Raw genomic sequence first — 25,241 nt, forward strand, 5'->3', positions numbered from 1 at the left:
CTATACAGCCAGTTTGCAAAGCTGCTGTAACCTCAGCTTCCTGAATGCAACTAAGTTCCCTGCCACACGTCAGGTCCTAGAAAATTAATAGCCCTGAGGCCTCAATGTAGCCATCATGAGACCATACTACCACCCATTCTGAGAAAGTCCCCAGGAATTTGATTAAACAAGCTAAGGCTGCCATTTGCAACTGTGCTTGCTCTCAAGAGAAGCTGAGTCCTCTGTCTCCCAGAAACTGAGCAAACCAAGGAACAAAAGATTTCTGCAGATAACAGGGCGAGTGGTTGGCAGTCCACCAGTGATGGCAGAGAGGGCTGCACCTAAGCTCCTGGGCTAAACCACAGTACACCAACTGTCCTGCATTCCTTTTCTCTCTTCCACCCCACCCCATTATGTCTTTAAAACACAAGGGGAGGTGGGAGGGACCAAGCAAAGACAAATCACTGTTCTCCTGCGGGCTACCCCACCCAAGTCACTGCAAAAGAGCTGAGACCAATCCTGAAATGCTGGGGGAAGGGGGACTGATCCTCTCCCAAGTGTAGGAAGCAGGGGTCTGGGGTGGGAGGGGGGCCTGGATGCCCTTGCTAAGGACTAAGACAGGACAGAAGCCCATTCCTGTCTCCCCCAACTGGGCCCTCCTCCCAGTCAGAACTACAGGTATCTGAAGTAGGCTCTCCTACTCAGGGCACTCAGGATCCCTTCTCCAGGCCCCTCCAGCTGAGGGGATCACTCCAGGAGCTCCTATTGCCACCTCCACATCAGGGCCACTGGACCTTGACCTCTGACCTTCCTGAGATTGTGCTAGGGCACATTGGGTTAGGTTTCAGTGGGCAGCATCTCACCATTTCACTGCTGCTTGGAGCTCTGGTCCTTGCGGCTTCTCTGACTGACACATTGTGGGTAGGCAAAGGGAGGGTGTTGTGAGCCTCCACAAGAGTGCGCTGCTCGCTTGCTCGCTCCCGTGCTCGCTCACTGGCCTTTGTTTTTCTCCTTCATCCCCTTATCCCTCGCCAGAAGAACTCCAGTGTGGTCACTGCTCCAGTCTCTGCTTATTCGCGGTGGCTCACAGGTACAGGTGAGAGGACCCCACTACTGCAGACAGACAGGTACCAGTCACATAGCTGCTCAGACTCCTGCTCAGGTCATCTGCTCAGGCTTTGCTGCCAGGACAGAAGCTCCTGTACTGGGCCAGCTCTATCATCCAGGTTTGGTCACTTGTCTTGTCCCTGCCAGCTGCCCAGCGCAATTCTCCCTGCTCTGCTGGAAGGCCGAAAGTGGGTAAAGCCTTGGGGCTGTCTGCTCCAGCCAGCCCTGGTAGTGAGGTGGCCAGACACTGCCACGACTTCTAGGCGCCACTGGGTTCCAAAAGCACAAGGTGGGAATCTGAGCCCTGTGCTCCAGGCTGATGGTCCCTCCCTCAGAGGACCTGACCCATTTTCCATTCAGGTCACAAAGTAGCATCTGAGGAATGACAGAGGGGCAGCCAGCCAGGACATCCAGGCAAGGCATCGTGATGTGCAACTGAGCACCGTAACATGCTGTAACTCCTCTTGGCCTTGAAGCCTCCAGTACCTGGCCCTGTGTAGTCCAGGCATCTTCATAAACTGTAATGCCTGGACTATCTCAGAGAAAACCAACCTGGGGTTGGGCAGCAGCCAACACTGAAGTCCAAACCTTCCTATCCTGTCTTTCAATCTTCGTCAAAAAAGCACTTTGACTAGGCCATTCCCTGGCAATCTTCAGGGCCCATCCCCTGCTCACAGCCTCCCCATTGTACAGATAACAGGGAGAAAAGAACAAGCATTCCACAACCGTGGCTATCTCAGCCCAAAGCAGCTAGGGCCCTCAAGGTCCTGGGGAGGATGAAAGCTCATAGGGCTAACTGGAAGCTATACATCTGCTCTCCAGCCTCAATCACAGCCCTGGAAGGAGGCAGCACCTGTCACTGCTTTCAGATGAAGAAATGCTGGCCTCAAGAGTTATTACCTGTAGCCTCTGGTGGCAATGCACACCTTTAATCCCAACACTAAAGAGGCAGAGGCAGGTGGATCTCTGGGTTCAAGGCCAGCCTGGTCTACACAGTGAGTTCCAGCACAGCAAGGGTTGTTATACAGAGAAACCCTGGCTTGAGAAACAAACAAACAAACAAAAGTGGTGCGGGAGAATTGTCTGTATTCTGTCAATCATGTTTTAAATAAACGCTGATTGGCCAGGCAGGAAGTATAGTGGTATAGTGGGTCAACCAGACAAGAAGTAGAGGCAGGGTGATGAGAACAGAAGTATTCTGGGAAGCAGGAAGCTCCCTCTGCATTCCTGCCCAAACCAGTGAGAATCGAGGTGTAATCTGCCCGGCTGTGAAAGGTACCAAGCCATGTGGCTAGCATAGATAAGAACAATGGGTTAATATAAGCTACAAGAGCTAATAAGTAGCCTGGGCTAATGGGCCAATCAGTTTTATAACTTATGGAGATCTCTGTGTGATTTTTTTCTGGGGCTTGCTGGCTGTGGGGTACCAGGTGGGACAGATACCCCAACAAGCCGGACCTTTGTGTTACACAAAGAACTAATGCCTGAGACAGAGAACAAACTCAGGCAAGGACAAATTAGGCACCACACGGTGACAATTTCTATCACTCTATCTACACAAGTGTTTGTGCACTGGTAAGTTTATTTCAGCCAAAGAGGTAAAAATTCCAGCCCTGTTACCTGCCTGCAAAAGCCACTGAATCCCAGGTATGCTAGTGGCCTCTAGGAGAAGGGATAAATAACAAAGCCATCAAGATACAGATTTCTCCCTATGGCTGAGGAAAAGGAGGACTGGCCTACCCTAGCACACAAACATTCTCAAACCTCCTCTCTTAAAACATGCTAGCACCAAATGAGTACACGTAGGAGCCCACCTCATCCAAGGGCTAGGGCCAGGCTTCAGGGACACCCATGCTTCTGCTTTAGGCTATGAGTCTCCTGCTAATTCTTCCATCCATAATAGTAAGCGTGTTCTGCCCATTCATTCTACACTGAGTGCATGCACACACCCTGCCTGGGTGAACAGGCTTCATACTGGACAGGGAAATGGGCTCGGGATGATGTGCCATCATCATGTAACTGGTGTCAGGCTCTCAGAGGCTCCTTCCTTCTCTATAAACTTCAGGCTGGGAAATAGGTGCAGAGCTCACACCCAGGATTAATGGGGAAACAAGTATGACCTTGTAGGATAGGGGGACTCAAGGAGCCTAGGTTTCTTGTTAACTTTTCCTTTCTATCCTACCATGTAGGATGCTAACTATGGCAGCTCTGAACATGTGAGCCTGCAAATCCAGCTCAGCTAAAACATATAGGTTGTCAACCAAGACTCATGCAGGAACCTAGGCATTTTGTTCTACCATAGCACTATGAGGCTGGGGTGCTGGATAAGCTGGGTGGTCCACCACAGTAGGGAGTGTCCTGGGTTCTTCCTGTCTGCAGTGAGACAGCTCAAGGGATCAGAACAAGGAGCTGCTTCCTTGAAGAAGCACTAAGGCCTGCCCTGAGAGACCAAGGCACCTAACCTGCACTTGCCCACAGTGAGGGGATGGATAAGCAGTGTGTTACTGCCTTTATCAGTCTTCTCTTCTACACTAGAACACCTGGGATCCCGCAGAGTTCCCAGGAAACAGAATGAATTTAGCTCCTCCCCAAGTAATAGACTGGGTCCTATCTGTCCAGTTAAAAGCAATAAGGATATCCAGTCTGTCTTTTTGCCTCCAAAGCTGAGCTACTTCAATAGCAATGCCCCCATCCTTCCTACTTCACAGACCACCACTACCCTTCGCCTGCTAACCCCCTTCGATCCGAAACCCTTCTGACTCTCCCTAGCCTCTGAGTGCTCAAGGTTTTGGGTAAGTCCTGGGCAAGAAGGAGTCCTGAGACAGGCGAGTGCTGACACCTTCTGTCCCCGCTGAGAGTCAAGCACAATCTGGGGAGGCTAGCTCAGGCTGACCAGCCAGACTTTAAAGCTGAGGGTCAGTCACCTGCTACATGAAAACTCTGAGGGATCTTTGGTGAGCATTGATCTGATCACTACAATCCTGAGAGGTGGTCAAGGTCTTGGTAACCACTGCTGCTCTCCCTGCCTGTTCCTTCATCTGCACACTTCCCTTGAGATTCAGAACAGGACCACAAGCAAGGTCAGAATAATCTTATAAACCTTAACTCCCATCTCAACCCAGTGGCTCCCCAACTCTTACCTCCCTTTCCAGCAAGGGAAACACAGTATGAGAAGGCAAGGGGGGGGGCAACTCTGAAAGGGGAGCCCAAAATATGAGCCAGTTCTGTCTTGTAAGTAGGAAGTTTAGGCTGATGCAAACATGGGACAGGGTTAGTTCTGCAAGGACATGCTGTTCTGGGGTTCATACCATGTCCTCCTCCATCCACTCCTGCTTAGAACCTGGTCCCCAATGGAATGGAACATCCCAACTGAAGTTGAGAAATGGGCTAGGCCAGTTAGCCGCTATAGGTGTGTGTGGATGTGAGCAGTGGCTGTGTTAAGTGAGCATCTGTGCTTGTGGGGTGGGTGGTATAGGTATGCTTTGGGGTTTGTGCGCACTTCCTAGTCCCTCACTTGGGCAGGCGATAAAAGCAGGCAGACTCTTCTTCCTGAACCAGAGATCTCCAGCGCTCCAGATCATGCGGCCACCACTCACTTTTCCACCCCAGGTCTTAGGCCATTTCTTCCCGAGCTCCCTGAGGCAAGACCACCTGGCACGTGTGTCCAGGGAGGCAGCTAACTCCTGCTCTGTATTTCTAGGCTGGAAGTAGACAAAACTTCACAAATAGAGGGCAGGAAAATGGAGCCTCCCTAGGCAAACCCAGCAATTCTTCTGGGAAGTCACTAGCAAAGAAGAAGGGACAAAGAGAAGGGCTGAATGGCCTGTAATCAAGTCAGTTGCTGAGGTGGGAGAAAAAGAAAATTCTTCCTCAACTCCTCAAACAAACAAACAAATAAATAAAGGAATCTTCTTCTCAGACAATCTATGTGTGGTTCCTGGGTCCCAGGGCAGAGACTGTAGTATGCATGACTCCAGCTCTCTTCAATCTACAGGGATGCTTCCCTTTTCCCCAGGCAGCACAGAGAAATGCACACTGGGAGCCCAGAGCCACCCCCAAAGCCTGTACTTCCCACACTTCCCAGCATCTTGCTCACTTCCTGCTCAGCCTTTTGGGGACTAAAGCGGCGACAGGACATGGAGGAAGTGAGCTCAAGCAGCCCAACAGCCTCGGGGGCAGGAGAGCAAGACGGTCCAAAGAGATTCCTCAGCTCCCGGAGCTGTAAAAGAGCTAGAAGGCAGCAGCAAAGTGCTGGGAGGCGCTCCCACCCGGCCCTCCCAGCCTCAGCGAGAGCGGAGGGAGCTCCTTGAAAAGCTCGCTCGCTGCGGCAGGTCCCACTTGTGGCCTCTACCAACTCACTCACTCACGAGAACAGTCCCAATCCACTTTCTGGGCTCTGGTCTTCAACTCCTCCAGCTTTGGCTAGGTTCTGAAGCCTCAGAGTCTCAGAGCAGGCAGGATTCTGGTTCCTGCTGAGAGCGGAGGCAGGAGGAGCAACACCAGACACTGTTAAAGTCACCACACCCTCTGAGCACCAGTCAAGCACAAGAAGCCCCGAGGGCCCTTTAAGAGGAGGGGCTACAACCTGGAGAAAAGAGGAAGAGGCCGGCAGGGGCCCTAGCCCCACCCAGTCATAGTCTTTAACGGCCAACCAAAGATTATGACCAACGACACCAAAAAAGACTGCTTCAGACACTAGAGCAACATGGGCCCAGCGCTCCCCAGAGGATGCCTCCGGGGACTTCAAGGACCCTGAATCCCTAGCCTCTAGCTGGCCTCTGAGCTATTGCCCTCCACCAACTCTGCAAGACAGGCTTCACTAAGACAGTAAGACAGTCTTCTTCACTGGGCTGATCACAAAGTCACTTCAGTCATCCCTTTTAACTCCAGAAATTCTAAAGATACGGAAAACCTTACATTTTTTTCCCCACACTGGACCATGAAGACACAAGGTTACCCCTCCCAACTTCAATTATAACACACACACACACACACCAGCAAACCTCTAACAGACAAAGCCCAGACTGAAGAACGGTGTGGACGGGTGAACACGAGTAGCTGTGCACAGGGACCACTCACCCACAGACAGGAACGTGCAGCTGGAGATGCCCTGTGGGGTAGGTCTTTCTACTCCACTGGATGGGAAGAGCCCAGGCTGCAGTCAGCAGATCACCTTATACCTACAGAATGCCAGGCTTGCCCAGTTGGCACCCAACTAACATAAAAGAAAATGAAAGGCCCTAACATTTTCCAGGGAAAGTGGGAGATTACAGGGGATCAACACTCATGAGTCTCATTCATGTCTGGGGTCAACCCAGCAACAGCTGCGTGGCCTTGCAAAGCTTAATCTTTCCATGGGAGGCCACTGTAAAGGGTGCACCTTCAGTTCCTTCTGCCACAGAGTTTCATTCTCACAATAACTACTGTTTGGAACAATGTGACACCCCGTGACAGGGTTTCCAGAGAGATGGGTGGGTCACAAACGCTGATATTGTTCAGACACAGACGCACACACCTGCCCTCCTCACCTGGATCAGGCTGTGCTGTAGCAGGGAGAAGCAGACACCTAGAGGGCTATCCTCTGAGACCCATGATATTTCACACCTTTACCACACCACAAGAAAAGCGGGGAGACAGAATGCACACAGGCCTCTGTTCACGGGGCCTGTGCACCCAGCAGACACTACTAATTAGTGTCCGATCTTGCTGAGTTCCCTAAGACTCCAGACTCTTCTCATGGAAGACTGTCTGGAGTCTGATGAAGCGGCTCAGTGAGTAAACCACAAGCAAGAGACCGGAGTTTGATCTCTGAGAGGCTGGACACCACATGCCTTTTCTATAAGGAACACCTTTAGATTTCAAACAATAGTTAACAGCTGAATTTCTTTCTGGGGTACCCTACCCCCACCTATAAACTTAGTTCACTACAAAGAATTTCCTATGGGCCACTCATGTCCCTAATTTCCATTCTCTCTACTCTTCAGGGCTTCTGGTTCAGACTGCCACCTAGTGCCCCTGGGAGATTCTGCAGGCTCGAAGACTACTTAGTTGCCAGCACCCAAAGGCAAGATATCTGGAGCCCCTTAGAGCATAGGTTAGACCCCGGGTGGGTATGTGAATTTCATGCATTCCTTACCTGTACACTAGATAATGCCCTGTGTCAGGGATGAAAGGTAGCTGAGGAACAAGGATGGCAGGTAGTCACCGTCACTTATTCTCAAGGGTCCAGAGGAACAGTGAATATGGCTGGTATCCTTGAGTGGCACAAGTCACAAGCAGGTTCACTTTCCATATGGACGGCCAGGAAACCTGGGGCAAGTATGAAGAGCTCTCCACACATGATTTCCCAGCCCTGCCCAATTCCTCTCTTTTGTTCAAAAATGTTTCTTAGGAACCTCACCCCTTACACAATTTCTAGAAAGCCCCCTGGCTTATGCAGAACCATTCAGCCATAACTTGAGGGCACTACACCAACCCTGAGAGATGGCCTGTTTAGGGTAGAATAAGCCCAATAGAAAGCATCCTAGGCCTCCATCATCCACCAGCCTAGGAGACTGGCCTTGTTTTTCTCTTCAGTTTATTCTATGCTAACCCATCTTATTCTATTCCTTCAAGATAGCTAGAGTCTCATTCATAGCCAGGTTAGCCTGCAACTCACCAATTAGGTCCCAAGTGCATTGATATGGTGGCAACATTCCTGCCTGCCTTAACTTCCTGGTCTTGTTTTTTGTTTTGTTTTGTTTTGTTTTGTGAAACAAGGTTTCTCTGTGTAGTCCTGGCTGTCCTGGAACTTGCTCTGTAGACCAGGCTGGCCTTGAACTCAGCGATCCACCTGCCTCCTCCTCCTGAGTTCTGGGATTAAAGACTTGTGTCATTATCAGCTGGCAGCTGGCCTTGTTTTCAAATTGCTGGAATGCACCTGCACCCCGTGACGGCGAGATGAGAGGTGGGGATTCCAGGACAGGAGAACTGTCTCAAACACACAGTAGAAGGAGCCCAGGAACTGACACTTGGGGCTGTCTATGGATCTCCACATGTCATTTCCTACACCCGCACATGCACCTGTCCCTACCACAAAACATGCACATGAATACACATATACACATTAGAAGAGTTTATTAGCTGGGCGGTGGTGGCTCTGCCTTTAACCCTAGCACTCGGGAAGCAGGGGCAGGCTGGTCTCTGATTTGAGGCCAGCCTGGAGTACAGAGAGCAAGAGAACAAGTTCCAGGAATTCAGGGCTACATAGGAAGACCCTGTCTCGAGGAAAGAGGGGGAGGGGAGAGCTCACAGGAGGTCCACATGTGTTATGATGGAAAGTTGAGGCAGGTGGATCATGAATTTGAAGCCAGCCTGGCTACACAGTGATAATGTCTCAAAAATAAAAACAACTGTGGCACTTTGAAAATGTTCCTGTCTACCCTCCTGTGGTGCTCCGAATGAGAATGCCCTTCATAGGCATGCTTTGTCCCAAACTGATGAACTGCTTAGAAGGATTGGGAGGTGTGGCTATCTTGGAGGAGGTGCCCAGTGCCATGTTCCCCAACCTCCAACTCATTGATTTGGATATAAAGCTCAGAGCTCCTGCTGCTCCAGAACCAGGCCTGTCTGCTTCTCACCCATGATGCCCATGGACTACCTAGGAAACTGTAAACAAAGCCCCGTATAAGAGTTGCCTTGGTCATGGCGTCTCTTTAGAGCAATGGAGAAGGGCTCTTCAAGCAAGCCCAAGCACAGCATATACAGACCAGAGCACAGCAAACACAGCACCAACAGGTTTTGCCCCCCCCCCCCTTGCTAAACAGATGATATTCCTACAGCTAGTTCCAAAGGTCCATTCCCTTATTTGGCCACTGACTCATTCCTGAGACTAATCACCAGAGTTCAACAATCAAAACTCATCGGCTCCACTGGCTAACCTGTCTTAGCAGCTCATCCCACTCTGCCTAGCACACACTCCCCTTTCTCCTTAAAAACCTACTCTTGCAGGAAATACCTGATGCCTGCTGAAAGCCTTTGTTGCATCCAGGGGCAGATCCCCACCACCACCACACACACCTTGGGTAATAAATCTCCTTTGTAATGAGAACTTGGTGTCTGGGTGTGTCCTGTACAGATTCAGAGGACTTCCTCCAGCCTCTTACAAATAGCACAGTAATTAAGACAACCTCCCCTCCTTTTTTATTTTGTGTGAATGTTGTGTCCCAGAAACAATCCATTTTAATTTAAAAAAAAAAATTGAACCGAGCTGGGCGGTGGTGGCGCATGCCTTTAATCCCAGCACTTGGGAGGCAGAGGCAGGCGGATCACTGTGAGTTAGAGGCCAGCCTGGTCTACAAGAGCTAGTTCCAGGACAGGCTCCAAAGCCACAGAGAAACCGTCTCGAAAAACCAAAAAAAAAAAAAAAAAAAAACCAAAAAAAAAAAAAAAAAAAAAAAAAAAAAAAAAAAAAAGAACTAACTGGTGGTACACATTTTTTTTTTTTTTAATTGTTTTTCAAGACCGGGTTTCTCTATGTAGATCATGCTAGCCTTGAATTCAGAGATTCACCTACTTCTGCCTAGGACTAAAGGCATGCACTCCTGGCCCCTTAATCCCAGCACTCAGGAAGTAGAGGCAAACAGATCTCTCAATTTGCAGCCAGTCTAGTCTATAGAGTAAGAGCCAGAGCGGCTCCCTTTGCAGAGAAACCCTGCCTTGAAAAAACAAAGAATTATTTTTATGTGTTAGGCGTGCATGTATGTGTCCCATATGCATGTTTATGTGTTAGGCATGCATGTATGTGTGCCATATGTATGCTTATGCCACAGAACTCACAAGAGGGTCTCAGATTCTCTGGAACTGCAATTATGGTTGTGAGCCACCAGCATGTGCCACGGCCCTCCTGGCAGCATATCCAGTATCCTACCCTGAACTCTCCAGTCCAGGGGGCTAGGCTGTTCTTCCCTGCATAACCCAGCCATTTAGGTTGCCTGCTCTCTTTGTCTTTGTCTTTGTCTCTTTGGGTCTCCTGGCTGCTGTATTTGATTTGCATCTCTCCCCTCCCCTTCTACTCCCCCTCTGCCATATAGCCCAGCTCAGCCTGGTCATGTCCACTCTGGACTCTCCCAGGTGTCCCTGCCTCTGGCTGTGCTCTCCCACATATAGACAATAAACTTTCTTTTCCACCATACCAAGGATCAGCCATGTCCTTTCCTTTGTCCATTCATTCATTCATTCATTCATTCATTTTCATTCAGTATCCATATTCTCCTACAAATTTGTTTGTTTGTTTTTGTTCAATATCCATATTCTCCTACAAAAAGGCTCTCAGTCCTGGCCAAACTGAGGACAATTTCCGAGCTGGGTGGCGATGGTGGTATATGCCACTCAGCACTCAGGTGAAGGCAGAGGCAGGCGAATCTCAGTAAGTTCAAGGCCAGCTGGGACTACAGAGTGAGTTCTAGGACAACAAATAGCAATCTCAGCTGCAGATATACCCCTCCTTGAGTGTTGAAGGCCGTGGAAATATACATCATATGGCGGTTGATAATTTAGATATCCACCCACCAGAGAGTGACTGGTCCCATGTAAGCAAGGCCCGCAGGACCATCAACTTTGGAAACTGTTGCTCACGTTGGCGAAGCAGCTTGGTGTCTCCCCAATACCTGCATTGTAGTGTGTAATCTCATGACTGCCTCTCAATCTATGGGCACATATGTCTGTGGGTGGCCAGGAAGAAGAGTTTTCATTTAGCTATATAATTTTGATATATAGAACACATGCTTCATAACTAGATCTATCTGGTCCTATGAGAACTGTAGCTCAGACTAACCACACACAATTAGCTCACTTTTACCTCAGAGCAAGTTCAAATTAGATTAGATTTTTTTATAAATAGGTAAGTTTAAAACTTTACAGTTATTCACAAGGCCAAAGTTGCAGACATCCAACCATGGTTGCAACACAAAGCACCCTAAGAAAAGCATGCCGATTTTTTGCTTGCCAGTCTGCTGACAGCAGACCTATGTCTCAAAGTCTGTCACTAGGACTGTGTCCCCACCATTTGCTCATGGACTTACTCCTGTAACCTTAGAGCCTTCTGTTGCCATGGCAATGGCTCAGCTCCCTAGCGCTTACCCTAGGAATGTGGTTTTGACCAATGATAGGTAACTTCTAATTTCTTTATCGCTTCAAGGTTCCTGTGAGAGAGAGTTTAGAGAATAGGAGAGAAGAAGCTAGGGGGGATTAGAATTAGGACAGGAGAATTAGAATAGAGGAGAAGACTCAAGAATGATTCAAACAGCACGTGTGTGAGTTCATTCCGTACCTTTTAGAATAGAAACTTCCTGAGTCCCTATGTGGTGGCAATCTAACCACTAGGAGGAAGTCAGCAGAGCTGGACTCAAGACACAGGAACTGCAGGAACAGCTGCCTTGGGAACATCAGCTTTCGTTATTCAAGATCAGAATATCAAACCTCTAAGGAGTAGACCAGGACATACAATGTCTCAAAGATTCCATAGGATAGCTTAAAAAAGAAGTGGATCCCTAGCAGAAATGGTTTTGCAAAACTGTCGAGAATTAAATTTGTTATTCTTAAAGGAAGGCCTTTGTGTTGCCCTAGGTAAAAAATACTGTTTTCATACCAACTCAGGAATTATTCTGAAGAAACATTAAACCATGTCCAGAAAAACTTAGATGCAAAAGCAAAGGAGTGTTTTGTGGCCTCTAATTGGCACCAGTCCCTTTTCTCTTGGTCCCCATGACTCAACATCCTTTTAACTGCCTTGGCTGGACTTACTGCCCCTTGGCACTATAATCAAACCTTGCATTTTATTTATTTATATATTTACTTACTTATTTATTATTTTATGTGCACTGGTGTTTTGCCATGAGTGTTGGGTCCCCTAAACTGGAGTTACAGAGAGTTGTGAGCTGCCATGTGGGTGCTGGGAACTGAACCCTGGTCCTCTGGAAAAGAAGTAGGATGTTCTTAATTGCTGAGTCATCTCTTTGGCCCCCAACCCTTGCATTTTAAATTGATTGCTAACATACATTAAAAGAATCAACTCGGTGAAAATATTAGCCCTACAGGCTTGTATCAACCTGTACCTCTGCAGGAATCAATGCTTCGATTCTTATGATCTAAGCCTGTGTGGACTATGATGGCTAAGGAAACACCATTTTGCAACACCCATTCACTTTAGTAGTCATGGACCTCTGATTTAAATTCCTGAAAACTCAGAACTGTGTAACTACTGTTAAATTAACCACTTGCCCTGGTGTCTGCAGACTCTCTTACTGCTGTGGGCAGGGGAATGAGGCAGTTCCTCATATAGTTGTAAATTCTGCTTAACTGGAGTAATTGTGGTGGTTGCCTTTCCTCCACACGCTTCCATGTGACATGTCTGATCTGGCCTTGGAGACTGTGGCCCTGCTGTTACAATATACTTGGCTACTTATAATCTGTATTGAGTCTGTGGTCTTCCCTCGGGGGGGGGGGGTCTCAAACTCTGTAACATTAGAAAGAAGCAAAGGCTCTATCAGGCCATTGGTCAGCTAGTGCTGACGAGTCAGCAGTGACTAACAAGAGACCAGCACCACTGTAGCAAAATCTTTCTTTACAGGGACAATGGGTGCTGGTCAGCTGGGGCTGAAGACAGCTGTGACAAGAGACCAGCATCACTGAAGTCTTCTGGGAAGTGTTTTCTCAAGGTCATCACACAGAAGCTGTGTTCCACAAGTGGCCAAGGCTGCCCCTTGTGCAAACAGCTGAACTTGGCAGTGTAAGTCAGGTGGTACAGGTTTTTAAGGCATGAATGGGTCATGGAGTGGTGTAGCGGGTTCTTCTGTTTATGTGTTGCTTTCATTGGTTGAATAAAGAGACTGCCTTGGCCTTTTGATAGGGCAGACTTAGGTAGGTGGAGTAGACAGAACTGGATGCTGGGAAGAAGGGAAGTGTGGCAGACGCCATGAAGCTCCAGCCCGAGACAGACGTGGGTTAGAATCTTTCCCGGTAAGCCACGACCTTGTGGTGCTATACAGATTATTAGAAATGGGTTAGATCAAGATGTGAGAGTTGGCCAATAAGAGGCTAGAAACAATGGGAAAGGCAGTAATTTAATTAATACAATTTCTGTGTGATTATTTTGGGGTTAAGCTAGCCGGGCGGGATGCAGCCTGCTCCTCTCATACAACAATGGAGAACAGTCATGTCTTGGGACTGTGTGGTAGGATTGGAGTCCCTGAAGAGAGCCCAAGAGAGTTTGGTGAAAGAGCAGCCCATTTGCATTAAAGACCTCAGCATTCTGGAGAGGTCACTACCAAGGGAGAGTCATCAAGGATAGAGTAGCTGCCAAGTGCACACACCTTTAATCCCAGTACTCAGGAGGCAAAGGCAAGTCTATGTGAGTACGAGGCCAGCCTGGTCTACAAATCTAGTTCCAGGACAGTCAGTTAGGACTGTTACATGGAGAAATCCTGTCTTGAGCAACCCCCACAATAAAAAGAAAAAAAAAAAAAGAACAGAAAAGCCAAGAGGAGGTTGGGACAGCCTGAGCCTTAATGACAAGCTGTATTTGCTTGTGCTTTCTTTCTTTCTCAGTTTTTCAAGACAGAGTTTCTCCATGTAACCCTGGTTGTCCTGAAAATCACTCTGTAGACCAGGCTATTCTCAAACTCACAGAAGTCTGCCTGCCTCTTCCTCTCGAGTGCTCGGATTAAGGCGTATGTCACCACAGCCTGGCTAAGATAGTTTCCTCTTTTTTTAAAAAAATTTTTCTTTCTTTCTTTCTTTTTTTGTTTTGTTTTGTTTTGCTTTGTTTTTTTGAGACAGGATTTCCCTGTGTAACAGTCCTAGCTGTCCTGGAACTAGCTCTTGTAGACCAGGCTGCCTTAAACTCACAGAGATCCGCCTGCCTCTGCCTCCTGAGTGCTGAGATTAAAGGTGTGCGCCACCACCACCCTGTCCTAAAATAGTTTCTTAATAAACTTGCTTGGCATAAGACACAACTTGTGCAAGATCTCTTGACCCCAGCTTTTCTATTTTCTTCATCTTTTCACCTCCTGGTCCTCCACCTCAGGGAAGAACAGCCTACTGGTCTAGATCAGTTCTGGAAATAAGTTCTCTCTGCTCAAAATCCATTGGATTTTTGTTTTTTAAACAAACAGGGTCTGGCTATGTAACCCTGATTGGCTGGAAAATAGTTATGCCAGACCAGACTAGCCTTGAATCTGCAATCTTCCTGCCTCTGTCTCCTGAATGGTGGAAACACAGGCATTGCATGCTACCATATTTGATCTGCATAATTCTTCATAAAATTGTTAACATGCTTGCCCTTCCTCCTTCAGTGAGCTATTGTGAAACCTTAACAGAATTACACAAGGTACTGATGGAACCTAAGGTACTGTGTGTTGTAGAATATTATCCTAAGGTGCGTTACTTTTGTTTATGCTCTGGAACATTTGTTTAATGATGCAAAGATATGTTTGGTTAAATAAAAGTCAACTGCAGTTCGAAGGCTGAGTCAGCTACTCGGGAAGTAGTAGGGAGGAGGCAGATGGAGGAGGGTTTATAAGGAAGGGTGAGAAAAACACAAGGATTTCTTGGGAGACACGAGGTGGTGAGCTAGGCAAGATGCTTGCTATTCAGCCTCTCTGGGAAGCAGGATTCTACCTCAACCATTGAATCTTGAGTTCTTTAGCTGGACAGAGATTTAGTTAAATTCTCTTAGTAGCTTTGAAAGCGTTGGTCAATGCCAAAGGGAACAGAATTTCCTCAGGCGGCAGCTACAGTGTCCTAGCCACTGTTGTAGAGGAGAAGTTGCAGTTGCTGACTAGGACAGAACAATCATTAAAAAAGAGGACAGCAAATGTCTGAGTGTTCTACTGCTGTGAAGAGACATAAAAGCCATGGTAACTCTTATAAAGCATTTAATTGGGGCTTGTGTACAGTTTCAGAGGTTTAGTCCATTATCATCATGACAACAAGCAGGAGACATGGAGCTGAAGAAGTAGCTCGGAGTTCTACACCCAGATTAACAGAGAGCAGGAAGGCAAAGGCATGGCCTGGCTTAGACTTTTGAAACCTCAAAGCGCCACCCCTTACCCCAGTGACACACTTCCTCCAACAAGGCCACACTTCCTACTCTTCTCAAGTACTTCCACTCCCTGATGACCAAGCATTCAAATATATGGGGACCATTCTTATCCAAACCACCACTGGTATTATAACCATAGTCTTCAGATGTCTGACTCCAGAGCCAGGCACACTGGCTCAGGCCAGCACTTGAGAGGCTCTAGATCAGTCTGGGGCAGTGAAACGCTGTCACAAGCAAATGTTTGTCTGATATGAAAGATGAGAAACTTTGGGATGTAAGAATATCAAAGCCTGGTTGCTGGCACACTGACAGGTATTAGTTAACAGAGTGATTTACATGGGGAAAGCTACTGACTACTCCCCCATGCTCATCTTCTGAAATGCCAAAAAAGGGCTGTTTTTGGTAAAACAGTATCATCCTATCCCTCAGCTGTGCTGCTGACTTAGGAGCTCAATACAACAGCAAGCACCAGTTTTTTATGTGGTGCTAGCAACTTGTACTCGGGTCTCAATCCTTGCACAGCAATCACTATTACCTAGGAAGCCACGTGCCCAGCTCCCTGAAGTCATTATCTTTAAAGTTCTACAATAACTAATAGTCACAACTGGGAAAATCTCTTTCATTTGCAATGATAGTTTAGGTGGGAAATGTATGATATTTTGTGTGTGTTGACAAATAAAGCTTGCTTGGAGTCAGTGGACAGAGGCAGCTACTAGTTAACCATAGAGGTCGGAGGTCTGTACAGAAACGAGACAGGAAGTGATAAGGCAGGATAGAAAGAGGATCCATACCTTTTTGGGTGGAAGAACAGAAGAGGTAGGAAGTCACTGTTGTGTGCTCCTGATATTTCAGGTTCTTACCCTGATATCTGACTCCTGTTTTTTATTGATGAGTTTAATTAGATTTACGCTTCACTGGCCCCTTGACGAATCACATTTTTCTTTTGTTAAATTAGGATGAAGAGAAGACAATCTTGTGAGGTTTTGTGAATATGTATGAGTGTGTAACACATGACATGTATGTGCGGCTTCGGAATCAGAGCTTAGAGGTGTCCTGCTCCCTTCCGGCAGGGTATCTCACTGAACCTCGACCTAGGTTAAAGGCAGCAAGCCCCAGCAATCTTACTGTATCTGCCCCTCCCACAACAGTGAAGTTAAGTTGCAAGTCGCATGACCACATCCAGCTTGCAGTTGCGGCTGGCGACCTGAACTCAGATCCTCAAGCTTGTACAGCAGATGCTCTTACTTGATAGGCCAATTCCTGGGCCGTAAAATTACATCTTTACATCACATTTCATCAGTTACGGAATGGCTTGGGCCAGAGGAAGCATAGGTAGATAAGGTACTCCGATACGCAAGATGCATGGTTCAGGAATAGAGTAGCTGCCCCATCTCTACCATATGAAAACTGGTGTGGGGCATTCTGAGCACTAATAATAATAAAGAGATTTGATTACAACAGTCTGGTTCCTGGTGAGAATGAATCCATATCACAGAAGCCAACAAGTCACCTCCTCAGCCCCAAACAAGAGCCAAGATGGCCGGTGGCAATACCAGTGCAAGAAATAATCTCAAGAGCAAGCACTTTCTACGCAGGTGCATGGGGAGACCAGCAGCAGGTCTGAACAGAAGACAAGCATGACAGGACATCACAGGTGTGACTCCCACAATAGCTCAAAAGCCACCAGAGACATGAGCCCCAGAAAAGCAGATGTGATTTGTTCAAACAATTTCAATGGGGCAGTTTAGAAAATGACAGCTGTCTGAGATGAGAGCAGGTCACGCCCACTCATTCCTACCTCCCAGTGACTAGCAAGTTTGGGCGGAATCTCCAATCCCAGCTTCTCAAGTTTCTGATCCCTGTACTTCTCATACTGCCGATAACCCACATACCCACCACCTGTTGCCAACAGGATGGGCATAGGGCGCAGCAGGAACAAGGATCGGACAGGAGCAGTATGCATTTTTCTGGCACCTGTAACAACAAAAACCAAGGAGATTCTGAGCCTGGGAGACAGAATTAAAAACGAGGAATGCAATCCCGCTACCACAAGAGTCAGAAAACAATCCTCAGTGAAGACGAGTGGGCCGAACAGGTGCCAAGGCACAGATCCTGAGGTCCTTCTCCAATCATGCCACTTAGTAGAGGATAGGCTTCTTATCCTCTTAGTAGAATCCTTCTTATTCTTAGTAGAGGATAGGTGGAACCGGTTATGGACAGAAAACAAAAACTCCAAACCAAGCTGGGCTTCATTATGTAGGCCTATGATCCCAGCTACTCCTGAGGCCAGGTGGGTATCTCGGGGAGACCCTATCTCAAAACAAAAGGTTAAAACAGGCCTAGTGATCTAGCTCAGTAAGAGAGAACCTGCCTAGCATGTACAAAACCCTATGATCCATCCTTGGCACCATTAAAAAGAAATGAAGGAAGGTAGGGTGTGGTGGCCCACATCTTTAATCTCAGCACTGCCTAGGCAGAGGCAGGTAAATTTCTGTGAATTCAAAAGCCTGGAATACATATTCAATTCTAGACCAATCAGAGCTACACAGTGAGACCATGACACACGAAATCAAGACCAAAACAAAACAAACTCATAAATAAATGAAGATGGGAGGAACAAAGAGAAAGACAATCTCAAAGATATTTAGAAACGAATCAAGGTAGACACAGCTGTCTACCAACTTCCAGGTACCAGTTCTCACCCTGGGCTCTTCTCTTACAAGTTAGATGAGATGATGTACAGTTCTAAAATGTACAACCTCGTATGCTCCAGACAATTCAATAACAACAAGGACAGACAGCCTGAGGCGAGTGACAGCTGTCAGTAGTACAGTGCTCACCTAGGTTGTGTGAGGCTTTGGAGTCAATTCCCAGTACCACACACACAGACACACTGACCAACAATCCACCTGAAAATACTTTAAGAGGACCTGGAGAAGGCCTGGAGAGACGGCTCAGTGGTTAAGAGCACTGACTGCTCTTCGAGAGCAATCCGGGTCCAATTCCCAACACCCACACAGCAGTTCACAACTGTCTGTAACTCCAGAATCCAACATCCTCACACAGACATACATAAAGCAAAACACCAATAAAATAAAGTTAAGCCGGGCGGTGGTGGCGCACGCCTTTAATCCCAGCACTCGGGAGGCAGAGGCGGGCGGATCTTTGTGAGTTCGAGGCCAGCCTGGTCTACAAGAGCTAGCTCCAGGACAGGCACCAAAGCTACAGAGAAACCCTGTCTCGAAAAACCAAAAAAAAAAAAAAAAAAAGAAAAAAAAGAAAAAAAGAAAAAAAATAAAATAAAGTTAAACTAAATTTAAAAGAGGGGGGAGGGTTGGAGAGGTGGCTCAGTGGTTAAATGCACTAACTCTTCTTGAAGAAGGCCCGGGTTCAATTTCCAGCATGCATATGTGGCTCACAACAATCTCTAACTCCAGTTCCGATCCGATGCCCTCTTCTGGCCTCCATGGAGACCAGGATCACATATAGTGCACATGCATATATGCAGGCAAATATGTAGACACATAAAATTAAAAAAAAAACCCAAAACATAAAATATTTAAACTCAGCTGGGTAGTGGTGGTGTACAACTTTAATTCCAGCACTCAGTAGACAGAAGCAAGCAGATCTCTATGAGTGCAAGACCAGCCTAGTCTAGAGAGAAACCCTGTCCTGAAAACTAACAACAGCAATTAAACTAGCTAGGCATGATGACTACAGATCCTTGTACTTAGAAAGGTGAGGCAGAATGGCCTAGGCTACATAGTAAGACCCTGTCACAATGAAAATAAACAAAGAATTAAAATTTGGTCATAGAACACACAAACAAATGGACCAATAAACACATGAAAAGATGTGCAACATTTGTTATGGACTGAACTGAGACTCCCCCAAAATCCTGTGCTAAAGCTCCAATCTCAGTCCTTACTGGGAGACAGGGTCTTTACAGAGTTTGCAAGCAAAGTGGGTTGCCAGAATGGTTCTAAATTCAACAGGACTGGAAACCTGATGAACTGAGGCAATGGTACACACATGCATACTGGGAGAATAGCACTAACACGAAGGTGGAGATCAACGACCCATCTCTAAGCAAGAAAAGCCAGAAGCTGCCACTGAAAGCTAGGCAAGATGCCTGCAGTGGATGCTCCCTCACGGTGCACAGGTGTCTACCTTCTAAAGTCACAGTTTTGGGCATTTGTTACAGCCTTAGCAGATCAAGGTGCTATCACTATTGGTCAAGGAAACAGTGAGACACACCTCACACCCATCAATATGGTGTCAGAAATTAAATTAAAAAGGTAAGTGTCAGAAAGGGCAGAGAAATTGGAAGTCTGAATGTAAAAATGGGGTACCTACTTTGAAGCTTGGCAATTCCTTAAAATGTTACACAAACATTGAGATTTAATCTTCACAGTCATCAAAAACCAAAACCAGCCAGTCACCACAGGCCCCAACAGGTAATATGTCTGAAGGCATTAAAACTTAGGTGACTTAAACTTATCCCTGGGGCTGGAGAGATGGCTCAGCTGTTGAGAGCACTGGTTGCTCTTCCAGAGGACCTGGGTTCAAGTCCCAGCACCTATATGGCAGCTCACAACTGTTTGTAACTCTAGTTACAAGGGATCAGACACCCTCACTCAGACACACAGACACATATGCAGGGAGACATCAATGGAAATAAATCTTTTTTTTTTTTCCCGAGACAGGGTTTCTCTGTAGCTTTGGAGCCTGTCCTGGAACTCACTCTGTAGACCAGCCTGGCCTCGAATTCAGAGATTCGCCTGCCTCTGCCTCCCAAGTGCTGGGATTAAAGGTGTGAGCCACCACCGCCTGGCAGAAATAAATCTTAAAAAAAAAATAAGTAAAGTAAAATGAAAAAAAAAAAGGAAGAAGAAAAGAAAAAACCTTACCCCTTGGTGTGGGACAATTCTGTATTCTGTCAATTATGTTTTAAATAAATACTGATTGGCCAGTAGACAGGCAGGAAGTATAGGTGGGAAAAGCAGACAGGAAGTAGAGTAGAGGCGGGTCAATGAGAACAGGAGAATTCTGGGAAGTAGGAAGCCCATTCCTCCCCAGTCCTGTCCAGACACCGAAGAAGGAAGATGGACCTGCCCCACTGAAAAAGGTACCAAGCCACGTGGCTAGCATAGACAAGAATAAGGGGCTAATATAAGTTATAAGAGTTAATAAGAAGCCTGAGCTAATGGGCCAATCAGTTTATAATTTATGTAGACCTCTGTGTGATTTCTTTGGGATTTACAGGCTGTGGAAACTGGTCAGGACAGAAACCCCAACAAGCAGACCCTCATGCTACAACCCCTGAATGGTCAACAGCAGCACAGTTTACAACCAGAAACAGAACAATCCAAATGATCATCAACTGATAAATTAATAAACAAGTGTTGGGTTGGTAATGAACACCTATAATGCTAGCATTCCAGAAACTGAGGCAGAAAGATCATAAATTCAAGGCCAGCCTGGGCTTTTAAGACCCTATCTCAAAAGGTTAAATAATTGGGGGTGGGGGCACAATAGGACACACACACAAATTGATACCTTTCCCAGGTAACACAGGTTATTAAATAAAAGCCTACTGATAAGTATGGGGTACTTTTGTGACCCCCAAACATTACAGGATATTGTCATTGTTCTGGGTTATCCTCTGGAAATTGATATTAATGTCTGCTGGCTGGGCACAATGGCGCACACCTGGGGTAGGCAGATCTCTGTGAATTTGAAGTAAACCTAGTCCATATGGTGAGTTCCAGACTGGCCAGGGGTACACAGTGAGAAAAAAAAGAAATCACACATGAGTCACAGAACATGAAGAAATAAAGATAGTATTGACCTGGAAGTTTCAACCCTACTGACTAGCTTTTACAGTGTTGGAAGATACTATGCATGCAACCAGGGTAGAAAAGTAATCAATATTCTGAACCACCTATGAGCTCTGCAAACTACAATAGTGGCACACGTTGTGACATGAATGTTAAAGGAGTAACCAACTATTTTCTGGTTGGCAGTAAGGCTGCTCACAAGATAAACTGGCACTCTTAACTGCACTGTAAACTCAAGCTGGATGGCTCACAGATTGTAGGGGAACATCTATGATACTGCTGAATGGACAGGTATTAAACTGCCCTTAAGTACTTCTTTTTATACTCATAGATTATTAGTGCACCTCTCAACCCTCATCAAAGAAGCTGATTTTTGCAATTGATAGCAATAAATACAAAGACCAACAACTAGTGAACATGAAGAAAATAAGAGATTGTGGGATGCTTATGCTAAATGAGATGTCTGTATCACACCCCTTCCTTCCAAGGCTCAGGGATCACTAGGGAAGAGAAGGCAGAAAGAATGCAAGAGCCAGAAGAAGTGGGTAACTGCAGCAAAACTGTGTTTCTAGACATGACAGGGCTAATGGACACACAATTTCACAACAGATGGAACCGTATGCACAAACCTGTGAGAGCAAGCCAGCCAAAACCCCAACAGAATTTTGTCTTCAGAAGTGACAAAGTTCCACCCCTACTTGAGGAGCTACTGGTAACTGATGGCTCCTGGGAGAGGGAGAGTCAGTTTTTGTTATTTCATGATGCAGTTCCTGAGAGACTACTCAAGCTCTCATAGACGGCCCGTCACCCATGCACATACTGGCAGCACAAAGTGGTTTTAAAAGTAAGAACACAAGACCAGGCAATGGTGGTGCACGTGGGAGGCAGAGGCAGGTGAATCTTAAGAGTGTTCAAGGCCAGCCTGGTCTATAAAGTTTGCTCATGGACAGTCAGGACTGTAACACAGAGAAACCTGCCAAAAACAAAAACAAAAACAAAACACACACACACACACACACACACACAAAGGTGGAAATAGTATGGTGGTGGGGGAAGGGGATGTTGAGGTAGAGGTAGGTTTGATAATTTACGTATGTGCACAGTGTTCTGTCTGCATGGGAGGCAGAGGAAGGCAGAAGGGGACGTTGAGGTAGAGGTAGGTTTGATAATTTATGTATGTGCACAGTGTTCTGCCTGCGTGGGAGGCAGAGGCTAGAGGAGAGTCTGGTTTACAGAGCTAGTTCCAGGGTAGCGAGGACTGTTACACAGAGAAACCCTGTCTCAAAAAAACCAAAAAAAGTTTGCTGGGCTTGGTGTCACATAAGATGTTTTTGATCCCAACACTTGGGAGGCAGAGGCAGATGGATCTCTGTGAATTCCAAGTCAGCCTGGTGGTCTACATAGTGAGGACCAGGACAGCCAGGGAAATATAGAAAGATCCTAGCTCAAAAAAACAAAAACAGCTTAACAGGTGTTTTTTGTTGAGGAGACAAATGATGTTTATAACAGTGAAAATACTACAAACTGCTCAAACAGCTACCACTCTGGAGGCTGAGGCACATGAATCTCTATGAGTTCAAGGTCAGCCAAGGACACAAAGTGAGATCTTTTCTCTCCAAAACAATACTCTGCTGAATTGTATATTTACAGAAGTAAAGTTTATGGTATGTGAGTTATTTCAGTAGATGGACATGTTTAAAATCTTATGTATCTACATTGGCATATCATTTAGTTGTAAAAAGGAAAGTCAAGGACCTAGAGAGATGGCTCAGCAATTAAGAGTGAGTACTGCTCTTCCAGAGGACTCGATCTGGTTCCCTGTTACAGTGGAATATTTGTTTAACTATGCAAAGATGGGCCGCATTTGTTTAGTTATGCAAAGATGTGTTGCTGTTTTTACTCTGCCTGCCTAAGGCACCTGATTGGTCTAATAAAAAGCTGAACAGCCAATAGTGAGAGAGGAGGAGGTATAGGTGGAACTTGTAGGCAGGGAGAATAAGTAGGAAGAAGAATCTCAGGCACGGGGGATGCCAGGGGCAAGACAGACAGACATGGAAGCAGGATAGCAGGATATACAGAATAAAAGAAAGGTAAAAAACCCCAAGGCAAAATGTAGATGATTAGAAACAGGTTAAATTAAGTTATAAGAGCTAGTCGGAAAAACATAAGCTAAAGGCCAAGCTTTTATAATTAATAAGAAGTCTCTGTGTCACTATTTGGGAGCTGGCTGGTAGGACAGAGAAAGAGCTCAGCTATCAGAACCCAGGTTAGGTGGCTCACAACCACCTGTAATGCCTGCTTCAAGGAGATCCAATACCTTTAGCTTATGAAGGCATCTACACTCATGTGCACATACCCCCACACAAAAACACACAAGTACACATGGCTAAAAATAATAAAAACAAATTTTTCCCCTTTGTTTTATTTTTTCAAGAGAGGGTTTCTCTTGGCTGTCTTGGAACTCCCTCTGTAGACCAGGCTGGCCTCAAGGTCACAGAGATCCATGTGCCTCTGACTCCCAGTGCTGGGATTAAAGACACGCACCACCCATGCCCAGTTAAAACAAATATTTAAAAAAAAAAAAAAGGGGGAAAGGGAAGGGCTAGAAAGTGGTTCAGTGGCTAAGAGTACTTGTTGCTGTCGCACATGACTAAAGTTTGGTTCCCAGCACCCACATCATGGCTCATCTCAAGATAAGTACATCAACACTCCGCGCTGCTGGCCAACTTGATGGGATACTCTTATAAGCCCAGCACCCAGGAGGGTGGAGAAAGAGAGGTAGTGTTGAAGGTCAGCATGGACTCCACAGCAAGACTCTATCTCAAAAAACAAACTAAAAATATCACGCTGTCTGCCTTAAATACATACATGAAAAAGAAAAAGAAAAGAGGGGGGAAAGCCACAACTGAAAATCCTAACAGCAAAGTGCAGATCTGTGTGGCTGATTGGATGGAGGCAGGTTCTCCACAGACCTCATTTTAGTGGCTGGTTTTAGTTATTTGGTTTTGGTTGTTGTAAGACAGGGTCTCATGGAGCCTAGCCTAGCCTCAAACTCACTGTGTGCCAAAGACTGGCCTGACGCTCCTACCTCTACTTTCAAGAGCTGGAATTGTTTGTGATGATCACCACAACAAGCTGATTCTTTTGGTTTTTTTTTTCTGTGGTACTGGGGACTGAACCTAGGGTCTTGAACGTGCTTGGCAAGAGCTGCACCACTGAGCTACATTCTTAGCACTGGCTCTTTTTAAAAACATTTATTTAATCTGTATTTGTATGTGCATGCTCAAATGTGAATCCTGAAGATCAAACAGGTTATCAGATTTGGTGGTAAGTGTCTTTACCCACTGAGCCATTTCACTGGCTTACTGGTTCTTTTTTAAATAAGGAAACGGACATCATAAATCTTGTCCACTATCTACTCATCCCTAATGAACCTGATAGTTTATAGGTTTCTGTTGTGACAGCCTGTCTTGCCTTGGATAGACAACTTTGGGAGGTAAGGACTACAGGAAGGAACCATGAGCTACGTGCTGCAATCATTTCCACCTCTATAAAGGGTCACAACCACCTTTTCTCTGGCAGTCTCCTCAAGCAGCTACTCAGGAGTGAGGCTGCCCCTCCAATGTGTGCCTCAATAAACATAGTCCTATCTGTTGAAAGATCAGTCTCCTGTCTCTTCCTGCCTCCTGTTTCTTTAAGTGCCTCAGAAATCTAACATCACTAACTTAGAAGCTGAAAAGATAGAGCTCTGATCAAGAAAGACTTGTCAGAGTATGACAGGGAAAGACAGTGCAAAAGGTCCTCCATCTTGTATTTTTTTAATATTTATTTATTTATTATGTATACAGTGTTCTGCCTGCTTACATGCTTGCAGGCTAGAAGAGGGCACGAGATCCATTACAGATGGTTATGATGAGCCACCATGTGGTTGCTGGGAATTGAATTCAAGACCTCTGGAAGGGCAACCAGTGCTCTGAGTCATCTCTCCGGCTCATCCAGCTTGTTTTTTATTTTTTTATTTTTTATTTTTTATTTTTTTGACTTTTTGAGACAGGATTTCTCTGTCTAGCTGTCTAACAGTCCTAGCTGTCCTGGAAGTCATTTTGTAGACCAAGTTAGCCTTAAACTCACAGAGATCCACCTGCCTCTGTTTCCTGAGTGCTGGGATTAAAGGTGTGCACCACCACTACCAGGCACCATCTGGTATTCTTGTTGAGTCCATTTCAGGCTTAACA

The 25,241-nt window shown here is 46.2% G+C and overlaps 1 protein-coding gene across 10 annotated transcripts in view; it reads right to left on the reverse strand.

Moving 5' to 3' along the window:
- Pisd (phosphatidylserine decarboxylase) overlaps positions 1-25,241 on the reverse strand; it is a 50,103-nt gene that overhangs the window by 5,296 nt on the left and 19,566 nt on the right. For 2 of the 10 annotated variants that reach the window (XM_048450009.3, XM_085692142.2), the window contains exon 3: positions 16,965-17,140. In XM_048450009.3, the coding sequence (XP_048305966.2) occupies positions 16,965-17,140 (176 nt within the window). Of the gene's footprint in view, positions 1-842; positions 1,093-5,445; positions 5,594-16,964; positions 17,141-25,241 lie in introns of those variants that run through there. The other 8 variants (XM_048450013.2, XM_048450011.2, XM_048450010.2 and 5 more) reach the window with 8 other exon arrangements.

This window comes from Myodes glareolus, chromosome 8, assembly GCF_982192425.1.
Source record: "Myodes glareolus chromosome 8, mMyoGla1.1, whole genome shotgun sequence".
Taxonomy (NCBI): Eukaryota; Metazoa; Chordata; class Mammalia; order Rodentia; family Cricetidae; genus Myodes; species Myodes glareolus.